At 38.9% G+C, this 19,187-nt stretch overlaps 1 protein-coding gene and 1 long non-coding RNA gene across 9 annotated transcripts in view; one reads left to right on the plus strand and one right to left on the minus strand.

Annotated features, from left to right (window-relative positions):
- Positions 1-2,381, plus strand: part of LOC114061345 — a 50,847-nt gene extending 48,466 nt beyond the window's left edge. Inside the window, exon 3 of the long non-coding RNA XR_003572098.1 lies at positions 2,214-2,381. This is a non-coding gene — a long non-coding RNA (uncharacterized LOC114061345). The remainder of the gene's footprint in view (positions 1-2,213) is intronic.
- The window catches only part of GLRA2 (glycine receptor alpha 2), a 124,733-nt gene that overhangs the window by 17,273 nt on the left and 88,273 nt on the right, over positions 1-19,187 (minus strand). For 6 of the 8 annotated variants that reach the window (XM_027891740.1, XM_027891741.1, XM_027891737.1 and 3 more), the window contains 2 exons: positions 9,471-9,620; positions 8,099-8,218 (listed from right to left, as the gene is read on the minus strand). In XM_027891740.1, the coding sequence (XP_027747541.1) occupies positions 8,099-8,218; positions 9,471-9,620 (270 nt within the window). The remainder of the gene's footprint in view (positions 1-8,098; positions 8,219-9,470; positions 9,621-19,187) is intronic. The other 2 variants (XM_027891739.1, XM_027891738.1) reach the window with 1 other exon arrangement.

Raw genomic sequence — 19,187 nt, forward strand, 5'->3', positions numbered from 1 at the left:
GACAAATACATCTTAATTTACCTACTTCTGTATGGAATGGTGAAAAAAAAAAAGCATTAGGAACTTGCATGTCTTCCAGACAGAAGTTACCAAGGACTGTTAAAGAGCAACCTATGATGCACAAGTTCTCTCTATCTCACCAGCCTGTAGTGGCATCACGCTTGATTAGACTTGCTAGAATTTCTCGTCTGCCATGACCAGTACAGACAAAAGCCTGTAAAACGAAAATTCTGCAGATGGGCATATGAGTAAACTTGGTGTCTGGTTCTACACTGTGCTTTGCAAAACCTGAAGACTGTGAATGTGGTAAAACTCTTTATTTTTTTGCATAAATATCTGTTGTACAGCTCCTTCCTGTCAATTTAAAACCAGAAACAAACCATATTAAAAAAAGTGCCCCGGTCATGGGACTGAAAAAGAAAGCTGGCATAAGTTAACAGCAACAGACAGATGAATTTCTTGGAAAGTTTGTGCTGGAGTGTCAGGGCTGCTGCATGCAGATACTTGTAAGACTTTACACTCTGAAGATGAAATACACAACTTTCTTTCCTAGAATTATGTGCAAGATTTGTGCAAATCAGATAATCTCTAATGAACAGAGTTTGTGATCTCCTTTCTTAGTTATTCTTTTGACGGATGAAGATTATAGAGCACCTGAAGGCAAGTCTCTACCACGAGCAGGATTGGGAAGGCTTAATACAAAAATGAATGAGTCAGTCAAGGGCAGAGCACTTCCACATGACTAGCAGAAAGAGTTATCTCAGAAAACTACACTGAGAACCACTTGAAGAGAGTGACGTGAAGCATGAAAGCAAAAGTGTCATGTCTCTTAGGAGTCTTGCCATGATATTACAGAGAAACTAAAAGCTTGGACCCTTGGTTAAACAACTTGCACTTATGCAATTGAATTATAAATGTGTGTGTACAAACAGTATCTGTATGAGAAATTACATATACAAGTTAGAAACTAAATTACTGGAAGAGTTACACTCTTGCTCAGGGGGAAGTTATAGGCTCAATGAAGAAATTCACGGGTAGGATTCCGGACTTCTGGCACTTCACGTGTTTTGGCAAACACAGCAGCATTTTCTGATCTTTCCAGTCTGTTATTCCAGGAGCTAAAACACTCTAACACACTCATTATGACAGACATCTTCAACCAGTCCCTGGAAAACCAAGATTTTCAATAGTAAGTCCTTCTTGACATTGATGCAGTGAAGAAGTTTAGTGTGGGACAAGCCAGGGCTGTGCCAGCTCTGAGATGTCATAGGACAGTCCATCCACAGAGAGTGGAAGTGGGTAAATTTTTAGTAACCCATGGTTGGGCTTAGTATGGAGTTTTCAGGAGCTCCCAACTTGAAATGAGTCTTTGTGAGGACTCTGAGAACACTCAGCAACAAGTGCTCAAAATATGTAGAGTTTCAAGGTGCTTGTTCCTTCCATGTAATTTCTATTACTACAAAAACAAATTAAAAAAAAATAAACAAAACCCCCATACAAAACAAAAGAATTAAAATATCAGGCCTCTAGAGAAATACCCAACTACGGGTAATCATATTTACAGTAAATAGCATCTTTCTCTGGCAGTGGATCAAGAGAAATAAGTGTGTCTAATCATTAAATCAAGCCAAACGTGTCAGAATCAGCCATAAGCAATGGCTGTCAACTTGAAAAGGAATGACTATAAACACTGTTGTTTTTCCTCAGGAATAAACAGAGAAACAAATGGCTTCAACACCACCTTCTCAAAAGCACTATAAAAACTGTATTTTGCTGGAATGCATGAAGTTTTTCAGATCTTGGGAGAGCAAGAGGTTTCAACAGTCTGGTTAATACAATTTGGTTTTTCACAATGTCATTTGGACAACATCATTACAGAATGCTTCACAATTAATTACATTCAAATAGCAGCTTCTATCCCCTGTGGAGAATGGGATTAATTGGGTCAGATGTAAATATGCATTTCATGGATCCTACCGAACACTTGCCCATCTCACCAATTTACCACGTAATTTGATACAACTGGTGTAGTATGCTCTGGAGACCCACAGAGTGAGCACGGTTGCCAGTCAGGGTAGAAATACATGGATACAGGAATGCTGGTATTCTCAGCCTGCATTATGCTTGGCTCTAACTGCTTGACCCTTTCATTCACTTGCAGAAATACTAATTTATATTTACTAACACTGAAATACTTTGCTGTTGAAAATAAGGCTTGGGACCTAACTCAGAACTGATATGAAGCATTATGACAGACCTCTGGCAACAGTGGATCAGAAGCTGTTCTCCTGGTGTCTTTTCCTCCTCTTTTGGAAAGAGGACCTGGTCAAAAGAGCAGAGAGAATTCCTGAGACCAGGGCTTTACTGGGTCCTGACTCTGGGAAGGGTAAGAGTAAAGGTAAGCCACCTACAATGAAAGAATGAAGGAGCCAATTTGGAAGAGTCAAAGTTGTTTCCTTGACCTCTTGAGCAGCCTAACCCTATATCCTGGGATTGTGATGGCTTTTCACTCTCTTTCTGGAGTTTTGGGTAGGGGCAGTTTAGTTTAAACGTACTCCTCCTCAAGTCTCCATTCTTCATTTTTTTATCATTAAATACATATCTGACAAATTTTTCACTGCTTCTTTTTTTTTTTTTTTTTTTTTCCCTATGAAATGAGGTGGGCCAGAACACACACAATGAAAGAATCACCATTTTCTAAAATGATCTGGAAAACAAAATTTTGTGCCTGTGGCAGATGGTTCTTGAAAAGCTACCTCTTGTTACTTTCAAGCATCAAAAATAATAACACCATTTCCTGTCTCTTTCTAACTTCCTCTGCCCTATTTTCAGGTTGCACTCTCCCCTAGGTATAATAAGAAATGAGACATTTGCACCCAGCTGGAGAACACCTTTCATGAGCTGGAAAACTGCAGAGTTCATTTCTGGCGTGTCTCCTGCTGTTCATGAGTAACTACCAGGACAAACTCACTCGAGTGAAGCGCAAACTTCAGTCCCTAAGGCTTGTCAGTTCAGAGCTGATCTTCAGTGACTGTGTGCTGGGTAGGTACAAGAGAGGACTCAAAGTTTCTAAATTTTTTCCAAGGAAAATAAAAAAACTTTCTCAAATATTCATTCTTACTTTTCCAGTCCTGCCTGTCCTGGGTGATCCAGCAGATAGTAACTTAATCATCCCAGATCAGAAATACGGCAGTATTGCTGTTCTGTAGCTTAAATCCTGTTCCTATCTTATTTAATCTTAAGGAATAATTTGTTTAGGTATTTGCAAGCTGGCCAATGTGAGTCATTACAGTGTATCATGTCCTGCTTGCTGCTTTGGTGCCATGCATGTTTCCCACAATTTGAATATCTGTTCCCTGTCCCACAGAGTACTTGTTGTTTTCCACCACCTCTAGACAGACATGGTTTCTCTATTCTCAAATTTTGTGCGGTTTTGTTTATTTGGGTTTTTTTGTTTGTTTGTTTTTCTGTGACTTCTTTGATTTGCTGTTGTTTAGTTGGGTTTTTTTTACCCACAGAAATTACAATTTTTTTCTTCTGATTTTGTTCTCTTGGCTTTCCCTCTACCCTGGCACCTGGATTCCCTTGCTCCACCTTGTGCACTTGCATTCTAGCAGCTTTAATTATTGTTTAGATATCTGGGACTTGATATTTGGAGGTCTCTCTCAGGAACTGGTATTGCATGTTCCATATATTAGATTGCTTTTGATTACAGAATGTTTAATGTACCTCGGATTTTGTTTGATTTTCAGAATTTTCTCCCTTGAAATGCAACTACCCTTTTTCTTTTCTGTTTCTTGGTGTGGGATGAAAAATCTACCCCACATAGTCCATCATCTTGTGTATGTCTGTAAAATACATGAAATACAGATACTTGTTTACAGGTTTTAACGTTCCCTCCTCTAATAAGGGAGGAAAAAGCATCCAATTCACTTTCCATGACACTTGCAAACAGGCCCCCATAAGAACTGTTTTCTCTCTTCCACTGTTTCTTTGTTCATGTTTGATTTTCACTGAAAAATCTACATTTCCAGTAAGCTTAGCCTGTCCATATGGACAGGCTGCTCTTACCACAATTTTTGATCCATTGCTTGGATACCACCTTCATGGTTGAACTGCTTCATTTCCTGCAGGTTGCTCTTTCTTTTCACACTCATGTCTCTCTTTAGACTGTGCTTACAGCTCGACTAAGGATTTATATCAGAACGCTTTTAAAGTTTGAGATCATGCTTTTGTTTAAATGCCTAAAGTAAATGTTGTATGTCCATTTAATAAACAACACAGATACACTGACTGATGTTAACTAGGGCCATTCCTAGCCTATTCATGTTCACAATAAAAAGACAGACAAGGACATTCCAGTGAAGTCACAAAGTGACATGACAACATGTTGCAGTGAATTCTGCCTATTGTTTAACTGCATTTAAATATTTGCTGCAGCTATATGCAGGACTATAACTTCAAGCTAAATGATCATTTCAGTGTATTTATTTCTACTGGATTTTTTTCTGCACAATGAAGTTACAATGAAGTGCTAATGCAATTGCCCTGGAGAAATAAAAGTAACCACAGTATCTTTAGGGTGTTTATTTACAGCAGAAGCTACATGCTCTTTAATCCGTTGAGAAAGCAAGATGAGAGAGAGAAAAAGCCATTCAGACTCTGATTCCTATTTTCACAATGAAACTCGTGTTTGAGCTCGCTCAGCGAGTACCAAAAATAGCTCAGCAAAAGGGCTTTCCTTGAGCACTTCCATTATTCACATGATGCGGCACCTTACATAACGCGCAGCGTACGCAGCCTCCCCCCGAACACCGCGCACATGGATGCAAGCAGGCAAACATTCCCACTGGGGACAGTAGTGCCAAGTGTTTTAAAGGCAAAGTCAGGCTGAAGGCATTGATTTTTTTTTTTTTTTTCAACGGGCAAGTCTAGAAAATCTTAGAAAATTATTTGGGGGAACCAACAGAAGGATTTTGGTATGATTAAAATTATAGACATGGCCTATTAAAGCTGCTGTTACTCCAAACATGTCTCTTCTCATTTTTAAAGATGGAAATACTGTATTATCTGGAGAGTCTCAGTAACTTTATTTGGTCACTTTTGGTACCTGCCTCAACACTGGCAGCTCCATTCAAAGACAAACAATTCTCTGAAGCACTTGACCAGGTGCTGCCATCTTTGCTCAGTGGAGTTATCCTTTGCTTCTGTAATCACTTAGTCCCAGTCCCAGCTCTTTCATTTGAAAACACCATTTGTGCCTCCCTTTGCTGATCTGCATGCATGTGAACCCCCTTGTCTGCAGCATTGTTATTTGTATTGCTCTGTGTTCCCTGCACATGGGATTAAATCTGTCACTGCTTCCAGCTGCACAGTTTTTCATTCAGGCTATAAAGTATTGCTTTTAACACTAATGGTCTCAAACTTAACCCCTATTCTTGGTCACAGTGGTAACCATCACACATATAATTTAGGAAGTCATCTTTGAAATGATGGTATGAATACTAGTGTACCGTGGCTCATTTTGACTACTGATCATATAACATAATAATTATTGTTTTCAAAAAGGGATGATTGAACCTGTGTAAACAGTTCTGCTTCCCTGGAAACCCATAATTTTGAAAAATAAGCAAATCTTGTTTGGTTATTAAAAACCATATTTTAAAAAGGAGTTCTTTTCTTTCAACTGATCTGGTGCCATGAAAATTTAGATTTGAATATAAAGAAACTGCACTACATCCTCAGTACCATTAGACTCATGGATTCTGCAGCCTTTGCTCTCTCTATGTATCATGATACAAAACAAATAGGGAAGCATTTCTCTCAGCAGTTCAGTATTGCTGCTGATGAGTGTATTTAACTTGAGGAGAAAGACTACATGAATCTTTATGGCAAGCTTTGAACATTTCCTCCAAGAGAAACAGCACAGGGCAGACAGACAGGCTGCAGCACTGATAACCTGAAAGCAGGGATTTAGTCTGTGTGGAAGATGCCAACAGGTCCTGATAATGCAGTCTTTTCTAATGCAATGACAGGTCAATGGTTCATCTTCAAATAGAATTTCTGGACCATCAATAACACAATCCAGACATTTCCTAGAAAAACATTAACCAATCTGACCTTTGACTTCATAGATCTGATGGTCCCTTAAGGTGTCTTGTGCTTTCATGCAATGCTCTGAGGGTTGCAGCACTAAGAACAAGACCCCGTAGAAGCAATAATGAAAGCAGTACCAGAGATACAGGCTTATAAAACTAAGAACCGTTATTTTCTTGTCTTGTAGATCAAACTGCTAAACCCATGAACCCTGGTCAGGTGTGATTTGGCACATTTTTTCTTCTCTCCTTAGATCAGCACTGAGTGATGCAGTATAGATGTAAAACCACACTCTTACATTGTCTTCTCTTGACTATGACTTTTAGATTTGCATTACCTTGGTACAGTGAGCAATACCTCAGCAAGTAAAGCTCCCTGCTTGCGAGGCTCCTTGCAGCACCAGAGGCTATTTTGATATGTTCTCTTCTGCACATAAACATCCTTCTCTTGAGCAGAAAAGTACCAAGCTGCAGCCACGGTAGCATTGCTCCAGAAACCTCTGCCTTGCTATGTCTCCTCTGTTGACCTCTCAAGTGTGCATCACTTATGTGATGGGAGTTCTCCAGGGGAAACCTGTGCCAGTGCACCTCCAGCTCTTAGGGTTCTGCAGCAAAAGCTCTGCAGTGACATGGCCCCTCTGTGTACTGTCCTGGATGTCTATGTAATACGCAATATTCAAAAGTACAAGAGAGGTTTCTGCAAGCTTCCCTTAAAGAGAGGATAACAGGGACTTACATGACCTTTAGCTGGACTACCAGCACTTTGTGACTGATAAGACATGCAGAGGTGAGTACTTACTTGGACTGCTTTTGTGGTTGTAAGGTATCAGCTTTTCAGTGGCAGCATAGTAATACTGGTCATATCTTCTACAGAGACCCTGATTTTTTTCTTTTTGTATTCAGTTTCTGTATGTGTGTAAATACAATTATTTCTACAATAGAAAGTATCCAGAAATTAAGGCTCTCTTCTACTGCTTGATACTGTAGCTCTGAAAGTGAACAATGTATTGCATTGCACACCTTCTATCTTAATTTTGCTGTGTAACATGAACTGTGGTTTTTGCTGACGGTTTTTGACTTTGGAAACTACTAATTCCTTTTACAGTGTATAAAATCCATTGAAATCATCAGCATCTTATAATCACATGACTTCACAGGGCTTGATCAAAGTCAGAGGCCCATTACAAATCAAAAGTGGCTCCGGCAGTGTTTTTGTTCCGGGAAATCAGGTCCTGAAAGATTAAAATCCCAGTCTCATTTTATTTAAATGAACACATTTCATTTCTCAACCACTAGCAGCAAGCAGTGAGCTGCACACTAAACTCATTTCTCTCTCCATCACTGGTTTTATTACCTCCACAACTCACCCATAATCTGGATCTATCAGCTGATATCATATTGCTTCTAATCTGCTATGTTACATTGTGTAAAACATTTCAGCCTCATGGTTCTTCTCCAAGCAAATTAAAAGAAACCAATGAAACGCATTTCTTCATTCATAGCTATTCATACTCCACTAAGCAGGGCTCAAGACTTCATGATGAGGAACACTGTCGGTTGTGAGTTCAGGAATAAATACAATGCCAATAAAGATACATTTTGTTATACATACCAAATTTTGCTGGAATGCGCTCATCTGAAAGATGACACAATGTGGGATTTACTATCTCAAGGCATTTCCTGTTGTCCCGTCCCCCTGCCCCATTCACACTATTTTTACAGAACCAAGTTACTGAATATACATGCACTTTCCTTGAGAGGTTTGGCATAGAAGTTGCACAAGCCAACCTCAGTAAAATGCAAGCATAAGGATGGGCCACAAGAATGTGCAACATGAAGCTGCTGTTCATGCTGAGGACAGTAGTGCGTATTTTTGGGGACATTTAGAAAAGAGAATGCAAGAGACTACTAGCGATGCCATCAAAATTGTCCATTTTGCTGATTTATGGCATCGTTGCACATACTAAAACTCTCTTGATTTCTCTTTCCCACTGCAGTTTTACCCTCAAACTTGAATTGCCGATCTGATTCACTGTCCCGTAAGCTGATGACTCTTTGCTCCGCAAGCCATTCATGCGCCGCACGGACTCAACGCTTTCATTCCCAACAGTCACAGTCTGTGCCTGTCCCCAGAGTGTCAGCATAGACAGCAGCAGCAAGAATGAGAATACCACAGCGGTAACATGACAACACACACACACAACACGCAAAGAGAAGAATGGCTTGGTTAGAGAAGACCGTCGTGCACAACAGCGTGAATCACTTTCAAGGCAAAATAAACGGAGAAAATCGTGAGAGACAAAATCAAGTGTACAGATGAAGAAAACACCTCCTAAAGAGATGGTCTCTGTAACATTGTTCCCTATTTTGAAATTCATGCAACCAGATTCATAGGAAAAGTGAAAGCAAGGCTGTGCAAATGGATAGGTGTCTCTTACTCAGCAGAATATTTCCTTGTCTTTAATTAGGACATTACCCGTTTTGCAGAGAATCCATGTACCAGCTGGCTTAGGACCAACACTAGGCTTTTGAAGATTTGGTTTTAAATAAAATTTATTTAATAATCACCAGAAAAATCATTTCCAAAGCAAATGAATGGCCACTTCCATGAACAAAAATCTCGTAATTTTGAGTAATGCCATATACTGTTACTTACCAAGGCTGGCTTATCGCCTACTTGTTCACCTCTAAAAAAGACCTTGCATCCAAAACTGAAATTAAAGACCCCATACAGAAGCTTCTGCTGCTGCCATGCTGATTTTGGAAACAAAGACTTCCAGTGGCAGTGCCTGTGGCCTGTGCACCTGCAGAAAGGCAGGCGTCTCTGCTCTCACCTGTAATCTAATCTTCTCTGGAATCTCATTTCACCTGACAATAATATTAAACCAGAGAACAGTACTGGATTGCTTCCCAGAGCATCCATCAAATCTTACATTAGCTACAGAACGTTTATTAGACAGACCTGTCAAAACACAAATGCCCTGTGCCATTGTTGTCATCCCTCTTGTAAAGGAAACCATTATTTGTGGCTTGAAGCATTTGTGCAGCTCAAGCCAATATTTATTTCACCTAGCAAATATATATGTACAGGGTGCCACAGGGTAGCACAGTATTTGTAACAGTTCAGCTTTCGCACAAAACGAAGAAAATTCTTGAAATCAGTGACCAATCTATTGAAATTTATTGATAACTTCATTAACTGCAAATAAACCCAGCAGCCAGTCATCAGCTCTTTATCAAGGAGGAAATCACTCAAAAGGTAACTTTAGAATGAGAGTCTCCTGCAAGGGCAAGAAGAACTGAGGTGAGAAATCAACTGCACATAAGTCTGCTGTTAGGGCAGACTCAGTCACCCCAGGTAAGAAGCAGTTTTACCTTGTTTTGTCTCCTTTGCCTTCTTCGAAGCCTCAGAAACTCTTTGTGCTGCCGTGAAACAAAGTTGACTGCTGCATATTCCAACAAAGCAGCAAAGACAAAGAGAAGACACACAGCCATCCAGATGTCAATAGCTTTTACGTAAGAGACCTAGAAAGAAGCAGGACACAGCATGTTTAATCTCAAACTTCATAGGCTGAAGACGTTGAACTGAAAAAAATAAAAACATTTTTGCACATCATGAGTTCCAGTTCTTCAATGAGGTGGAGTTTTTCTTGTTCTGTGTTTGATTTCTTGGCTCATAACAAATAAATAATCCAACTATTAATGAAAATTCATGTTCACAAAGAATGCACAACTTATGAGCTACTGCCTTTAGGAAAAGAATCAGGATTACTCTAACAAAGCACAAGCCCTCTTATGGCCCCAAAGAAAGTTTGGAAGAAGGAATACAAATACAGGGTGTGATAAAATACCTATTGAAAAACAACTATAGAAAGTTTATAGGTTTCACCTTTTTAATTTTTTATGAACCAATTACCATATTGATTAATTAGCTTCATTTGGTATCCACAACCTCAAAGTAAACTCAGGGTATTCTGTTTTATGGGCTGACACAACTTCACCAACTAAATATTCAATCCTAGTTTCTTGACCTTTATCTAAAAACTCTATAGGAAAAATAAATCTTTAAAGATATTATCTACTAAAAATACCCAAATACCAGCTGCCTCTGTTCTAGTAAAAGTCTATTCTGATTTGACTTGACTGATCCAAAATAAAATCAGATATATTACAGCTCTGCAATGTTACAAGATTTTTATCATATTACCCACACTGGCCCAAACAGTAGCAAATTATTGAGCTACACACTATGCATATCAAAGGTACATTCTCCACAGGTGTATTTGGTCTCTGCCTTTCTTTGTAGTCTTGCAGTTTTTAAACAGAGATCTTATGATTAGGCAACAGCAGGTTGTCTCTGTTGTTTATCAGGTATTACATCCAGGGTAGAATTAAAATCATCTGACTTTCAATGTCTACAACGTACAAGTGAGCTGGATGCATAAACTAATTTGATATAAATAAATCAAGGAATGAAGAATAATGGGCATTTCTAGGATGCAATGCATTTGAACTGTTTTACATGTCTTCTCTACAATGAAATTAATAACACTCAAATAGAGTTTCTTCATCATGACTATAAAGAGGAGCTTAGAATACCTTTGAATGCGTAGACATATGGGGATTTATTCAGTTGTCTAAATAATAGCATCACAAACTGCCATGTTATGTACCTAGTGCTCATTTGCTAGCTCAGCATCTCATAGTAACTAGTCCCCTGGAGATGTCTCAGATACCCAAGGTCACGTCAGTTTGACAGAGATCCATGGAAACCCCACAAAACTGAATCAAAACAGGCAAAATGCTTAGTACCTAAACCCTGAAAACTTGTAATCAAATATATTTAACATCTGAATAGTATCCTACAGGTCAAACATGTCAATGAAGTCAAAATATATGGTGGTCTGAAAAAGGAGCAGGAAAGGATGCATTTTGCACATACTCATATTTAGGAGACCCAATCTTCGTCTTGGAAAACTCCACCTCCGACCTTGGCATACACTACTCAAAAAAAAATTTGTTCTTATGTATGGGCAACCATTTCATGACGGGAGGGAACACATCTGTATTAGTGGGGTTTGCTCCTATTTGCCATGTGCTGGAATTGCATCATTTTTCAGAGTCTGTGGAACACCTTTTGTTAATGTCAAATGGAATATACTGCACTATGTGCTTCAGCAAGCAATATGAGCAGAGGAACTGGCATTTAAAGAATGACAGATACAGAGCTCCATCCCACAGATCCTGAACACTGAGCCAGACATTTTATAGGAGCCAAGCCCTTTTATGTAGCCTTCATCTCATGGAAGGTACCTTTCAGTACCTGTAGTGCAGCTCCACACTGTAATGTGCGCTCCCACAATACAACATGCATAGGCTGAGATGTAGCAGACTGAGGTGACACTGTGAATCTGTGCCTTTCAATTAGATACACAGCAGGTATGCACTTCTCTCTCCCACAAACAAAAAAATTTTACAAGTTACATCTTTACTGAGCAGCTGTGAAACGCAGTGAAAACTCAACTATGTCCCAGACACTCTGTGCCACAGGCTGAGGCACAGTAGGAATCAAGTCACAGTAATTTGTGTAAAATGCAGCTGAGTTTAGATTGCTTGTTACCTTCCTTGAAGGGGTAGTTTCTTTTCCTTTACAAATGCCCTTAGGAGATGTATTAGACATGCATAAACAGCTGGACTGTGCTGCCAGAGACAGCACAATGCAGTGAGCTGAAGTCATAAGAATCAGCATTTTTGACTGTGCAAATCCTGTCCTGGTGGGCTTAAAGCAGGGAAGACAAAATAATAAAGGAAGCCCTGAGTTAGCCTTCCTGCCACTTACACAGTGCTACCACAAATGGCAGCCACACAGGTGCTGAGCCAGCTGGATTATTTTAACTCCAGCCTACTGGGCTGGAATCAGAGAATCACGATTTACTTGGCAGATACAAGGCTTGTTTCTATTGTTTAGCCAGTGCCACACTATGGCACAGCTTTAAATGAGAAAACAGAAAACAGTTGCTTCCAACACCACGTTAAAAATGAATAAATGGTAAAGTGCTGCAATGAGTAAAAGCTAACACCTTTGTTTTCAAATCAGTTTATGTAGTTTACCTATCAATGTCCAGTATGTACAAAATTATGCTGCTAAAAGCTTAAAAACCTGCGCAATTTTCTGACACCTTCATGGAGGCTGGAGTCTGCAAAACTGAGAACATCATGATATCATAGACACATCCACTGCTTTGGGAAAGTTCTTCCACCAAACTAAAAAACAATGTTGACTCATCAAACAGTAGTGCATCTCCAGCTTCCTTAACTATCATGCTCCACAGTCTCTACTGTATACACATAGAACAATATAGACTGATTTTTTTGAGGTTTCTTCTCACCTAACTCAAAACATTATGCAAACGTGGGGTTTCATCTTAATTAATGTTAAGAAACAAGAAACTTTAGGACAAAATTATACCAAGTGGAATGTAAATACCTATACTTTAGCCAAACAAATTGTACCCTAAAAATACCAGTCACCCATCTATTGACCAAGGTTGGAGTTTTGAATGGCTCTTTCAGGTATATATGTCTGCTTGATATATGTAAACTTTGGTTACATAAAGCCTATGAATCACCTCTGTTAGCCAGCATCTGGATGTAATCCTAAGTAGAACAAAACTGAGTAACAGGAGTTACCCCACATGAGCCTATGTAACAGAGACTGTTACCGTAGTGTTTGCCACCTTTTCCATAATTTCACTTCATTTCAGAATGCAGTAACACTTCAAATTCAAGGTTGACATTATAAAGCTACCATGGATAAAATGAAAATGTAGTGGCTTTTTTTTCAAAGGTAGATCTGGTAAAAGTTCCTCTGAAAAGTCTGTAACCCCAAGAGCATACAGGCTCCATTTACTTTTCAATAATATCAGAAGTGGATATTTGGAAACTCTGCCTCATTGAGGGTTATCATGTTCAGAAAGCACGGTAAGATTTTCTTGCCCTTTTCTTTCTTTAAATAGTTGCTCCATTTTTTATTGCATGTTGCAGAGCTTCCTCCTTCATGCTGTTTGGGAGGAGGGGATTTAATGGCTCCCACCAATAAAACCATAAATTATATCAATTATTCAGATGCTTTGTAAATGTTTTAGGGCCAGCTAATGAGGGAGCTTTTTCAGAATTAGAGCTGTCTGCATCAAGAGCCAAGTATAGTAAGGCTAAGTATAGTAAATGTGACAAAGCAACTCCTTTCCCTTCATAATTTTCCTCATTTGTTACTTGGCCATACCCACTATGTTAAAAAAAGACCAGTTTGTGCTCTGTAAAGCACTGCTGTAGCTTCAATTATCCCAGTGAAGTTCCCGGAAATGGAAGTACAAGGAGGATGGCACTGTTTGTGAAGGACTTGCAAAGATTAAACCTTCAACTTTTGAAGCTCTTTTTATTTTAGTACCGTGACTCTCTCACAGCTTCTGGGTACCTTTCAGTTACTGTCATGTGTCACCACCAGAATGAAGCAGGGGAAAACATGGTCATGGGTCCCGCAGCTGAGCAATTGTCATTTGTTGACATTGGTGAGTCAACCCAAATGTGAGCTCTGTTTCTGCTACAAGGCCAGCCTCATGAGACCCCAGACAACTGCTTTAACTCTCTGATTCTGTTGAGTGAATGTATAATGGAAATAAAGACACATCTGTCCTCTCCCAGAGTTCTGCACTGTGAAAGTAACTTCAATATGCAGTGAAAGGTATTCAGATTGTGCTAAAAAACATACATTCACTTATTTTGACTGACAGAATCACATGAAAAAATATCTTTGACTCGTGATATGAAGTCCCAAATCTCTGCTTTTACACAACACCACATTCTAGGCAAATTTATATAGATGAAGATGAAAGCACCATCACAATTTCCAGACAGAGATGTTTCTGAATAAAGAACATGCTGTTTTGTTTTGTTTTGTTTTACAACAAAAGTATTTCCTTTTTGTTCCTCTCTTATTCTGGAATTTTTTCACTGAAGTGTTTCACTCCATGAAATATCACATGTGTAAACCAAATTCATATTAGAAAATGCAAATCTCTTCATCAGCCCTAAACCCTCACTTTATATTATTTTCCTGTTGCAACATTTTCCAGAAAATTATCCTTCATACTGTGCAATTCTAAAGGGTCATCATTAATGTGCAATGCCTTGATTGGTCAGGTCAACAAGACTTTTTAACTTAGTGGACAATATGGCATAAAACAGAAAGTGTTTTAGATTCCATCAAGTTTTAAATTAATGGGATTGATCACATGGTAGAGAAAACTTCATCATGTGTTGAGGAGACGACATTCACTGTCATTCACAGCTGGCTCTGGGACCTGTTCTCCAAGTGGGATGTTCTGCAGAGAAGGCAACAAGACTGAAAACTTTTGTCTTTCACAACTGTGGTAAATGTTTGCCTCTTCAAGACCTTGCTGTCCACATTTTTTCCATAATGTACTTTTCAATGAAAAAGGTTAAGCTACAAGAGCTACTATTCTGTTACTGCATAAAAAGCCCTCATAGTATAGGGCAGATTTTGGCAGGAGATGTGCCATTGGTGAATGAGTCCTGTGGACATTTTAGGTGTTGTTCATCAGCTCACTCACTGGATTGCTGCACAGCTTGAGAAGACAACCAACCTGGCTGGTGACATTCTTTCCTTCTTAGGTGCAATAGGGTTAAAATTAAGTCCCAAACAAGTGACTACCCTCAGAATAAAATGCTGATCGAGATGCTGATATAACAGATTTGGTTTGCTTGTCAGATTAATGAAAAATAGCAATATTTGGTGAATGTGAAACACAATTTTCCCAGTTATTCTAACAAAATTATTTTTAATTGACCAAACATTTAATTGACCAACTCTTTTTTCTATTTCTCCTTCTTCTTCTTTTTTTTTTTTTTCAGAAACATCTGCTTCATCTATTTTTAAATGACATGTGGGCAATTTTCAAAACAAAACAATAAACAAGCAAGAAATATTTAATTTAAAAATGCTGAAACGAACTCAAAACTCAGCCACTCTCCCTCTATTACTCAGATTCCATCTAGAAAGTATCCACCTAATTCAGCAGGGATTCACAAGTTGCTTCAGCCACCAAAAATTGCCTTTTTTTAGTGAATAAACTATTCATCCAAAATTTTTTGCTCTATTTCTATCGCTAGTTCTGCCAAGTCATGAGATGCTAAACCTCCCACTCACTGCTGATGCAGAACTAAATGCTGACTGCATTCAAGCCAGGAAAAGTATGAGAAACATTTATGATTTGTTTTTCCTTCAAAGATCAAGGGAAATTTTCTCCAAGTCTTTGAAGAAGATCAGGGGTTTCAGATATTTACCAAGATGCTCAGAGAGCACCCTGGGAAGAGGCCAGAAGAGGTGATCACAGTTATGCAACAAAGGGTTAATAGCTATTTTTGTTGTGCCAGCCCAAGATGCTGCAGATATAGGACCTGTTTGTGAGTGGTCACAGCTATTGCTGTGCCAGTTCAACCCTACTCCCACTGAAGAAAAGCAAGCAAGATGCTCCCTACTTTCAGAGCGATGCTGGCCCCCAAGAAACTGCAGGCATTATCCAACACTTTGTGAACCAATGCAGCACATGGTTAACACCTGATTCAGATGACACGGGACAGTGTTAAGGTACATACTGCAGGATGTGATAAAGGGAGGACAGAGGAGTAACTGCACACCAGAGACTGATATTTCTTTAAATTATATAACTATATTCTACATGACACATTACAAAACAAGGAGGAAACTTATCTTCCAGTAAAGTAAAATCAATTTAGAAAAGCAATAACATATTTATTTTTAGCATGGGCAGTGTCTATTCACACATTTTGATCTTTCTTCTCAAATGGCATATTTCCACCTTGGAAAAATGTAATACCATAAATACAAAATCAGTTAGTAGATTGGTGAAGCGAAGACTGCTTGGAGTCTTTTTCCCAAGTCCATATGAAGTATTGGCTTATTCATCATGTGTCATTTTGTGCAATCATAGTTGCCTTTTATTTCCCATTCCTGGCAATTCATCCTTTCTGTATAGGAAATTTAAGACAGGATGTGCCATTTCCACTTCACCCTGCTTGAGCAGGGAGGCTGGACCAGATGACCCTTCCAACCTTACCCATCCTGTGACTCAAAAGCCTGCAAATTCCTTAAAAATAGTATTTTTCAGACATAAAAAAAAAAAAAAAAGTTCCAAGTGATAGCTTAATGCAGATTTTCTAACTAAGCAGGTTAGAGCTGAGAAAACAAAGGCTTTTCTTTGGACATATAGTGGTGCCGGTGCTAAGCCTGGGAGCAGCCTGCGCGATTTTCTTATGCATTGATAACGCAGGGACAGGCTGAACTCTGCCACTGAGCATCAAGTGACACTAATTGAAATTGTAACCAGGGTCAAAAGCTAACTTTTGCACATCAGTAGTCGACTATTTGTTGTATCACTTCTCCCTAGGATGGCAATAACATGGAAATGTCTCATATCTCGGCCAGGAGTTCAAGTCTAGCTCAGACCACTGCAGAAATAGTTAATAAGAAGGTACAGAAGGGAAATACTGGATTATTTGGAAACTGGAGGTTTTGCCTCTGAACTGCGTTGAGTTTATGCCTTGTAAACAAAGACTGGAACAAAGATTGAGCAGATCCGCATCAGGGCGCAAGACAGACCAAATAATAAACGGACTAGTTATTTCTATCTGATCGTCTCTTTTCAATCCCTGTGAAAACAGATCAAAACTATTAAAAAAAAAGAGGTAAAAAGGTGCAAATTCCTCTCTTCATCATTTATTAGGGCTCTGGCATGCACTGCTAACTTTTCTCATCGTCCTGATCCTGAAAAACACTGGCAAGGAACACGCTGCAGATATCACCACTCCTACTTGCTCAGCCACATCCTTGACACAATGTGTAAATAGGAATTTGTGGTTCTTGTAACTCTCCAGCCTGATTGCCTCTCTCTGCTCTCCGGCTTAGCTGACCAACAAATATGTGCTCTACAGTCATGTTACAGACCAAGAGGTAGCGAACCCTACCCCAATGTCATAGGCAGACGTGGTATGGTTTTGTCAGATTTCACAAAAGCCAGTAAGACTCACAGTCTGTGCTTGAGCTGTCTCAGAAATAAACCTGTAACACCAAACATTGGCTTCACCCTACTAGTATTCTGCACATCTCTGCTCTTTTCCTCGGCCTCATGTTTTGTCTTTTTCTGTCTTCAAGAAATTGGTTTTGAGTAAGAACCCACAACCATTTGATTCTTTTTTTTTTTTTTTTTTTAGACTTCAAAACCAATCAGACTTCCAATAAAGCTTTTTACAGTCAAAGGGAGAAGAAATCCTCCTGCCCCCACAAAAACCCTATGGCTCTCTGTGCATACACAGCCCCCACAGGTTACTACAGCATCTCAGTGCCCTACCAATTAATCCTTCAGATTTGGCTTGTGAATAAAGCAAGCCAGAAAAGCAAGCTCACATTGGCAGAAATAAAATAAATAATACCAGTAATTGTGACATTTCTTGTGTATGAACCAAAGAAAGTAATCAACAGATTGGTGGAGCCATGGTGATCAGTTTACAAAGGTGACAAATAAGGATTGATGTCTCTGCTGCAAGGAAGCAGGTTCTTATTGCTAAGTAATTGAAAGACATTTATCACACAGAAACGCCCCCACATCCAACTGAGCTCAGTGCAAATTGAGAATTATATGTGGCTGCATTAAAGCATGGGCAAACACACATACTGTCAGTCCTTGCAGATAGATGAAAATGTCAGTCTTGGGTCTCATATAAAATAGAAGATTCTGGCTATTCCTTCCCAGTGAAATTAACAGATAATATTTCTTTAATGCCATTAAATGGCCACTTAACTTCTTGTACTCTAAGTGGTAAATTCTTAAGTGGATGAGAGCTTGGATAAAGCCAATCACCAAGGAGAAAAAACTAGAAAGAAAGCCTGATTGCTAGCAAGAACCACTGGCAGGATCTTGGAACAATATCATTAAATTCACAAACAGAGTCAAATGCTGATACTTGCCCAAGAAGCCTTTATATTTAAGATTCATTTGAAACAAGAATCCAATGTGGTATTTACCTGACCATAGTCAGAGTGCCTACTTCTATAATGCCAGTTTTTCTGCTGTGATTACACTTTTCTGAGTAGTTTGTTTGTTTGGGGGTTTTGTGGGGTTTTTTTTTAAGTTCTTTTGGGGTTTGATTTTTTGGGTGTGGTTTTGTGGGGGTTTTTTTGTGTGTGTGTGTGGTTTTTTTTGGTTGATTTGTGGGGGTTTTTTTAATTAATTCAGCTTCAGAAAACCCTCTTTGTTTGCAGATCCAAAAGTCCTTTAGAGACCTCAGGTGAAAATTAATCTTCATTCAGCTCAGCCACAGCCATGCCTGGTTCAGTTATTACCTCTGCCACCCGGTTAGGAAGAACTGCACTAAAATTGCATTATTCTTTGACCTTTGAAGAGTTAACTGACTCAGTGCATGACAGTTATCAAATAACAAGTCAGGATTTTATTTTTGTAGGAACAAATCTCTTCCTTCCAAGTAAAGCAGGTAAGAATCACAGAACTGGCATATGGCACCGCAGCTACCATGAGCAATACCAAGAACATTTGCACCTATATATATATATATATATATACATATTTAGGTATTAATTCTCCACTGGATAGCACAAAAATTGTGTTAAATCTCAGGTGACTGCAGAACATTCCACAACATCTTCTCTGTGCTGTATTTCCCACTGTAGTCACAACTAAGTGAACCATTAAAAGTGATCTAATTCACTGAACCAAAAAACAAAAACCTAAAATTAGAAAAGGATGCCTAGGGCAATACGATTTCTTTTTCTTTCACTTTTGCTCTCTGGTCTTTGAGAACAGAGAGTTGATTTCCTAATTCTTCCCTAAGATTATACTTCTAAATTCTGGATTTCTTAGGACTTTTAGCAATGTAAATTGGTGGGAAAAGGCATTTGTTTATTTTTATGACTGCCAGTCTCTTTGGATTAGAGATGAGTAAATCAAATTAATCCTTTGGTCAGAGAAAACTGTCTTA

This window comes from Empidonax traillii, unplaced genomic scaffold (assembly GCF_003031625.1).
Source record: "Empidonax traillii isolate 1590-97213 ecotype Southwest subspecies unplaced genomic scaffold, ASM303162v1 scaffold329:size853407, whole genome shotgun sequence".
Classification (NCBI taxonomy): Eukaryota; Metazoa; Chordata; class Aves; order Passeriformes; family Tyrannidae; genus Empidonax; species Empidonax traillii.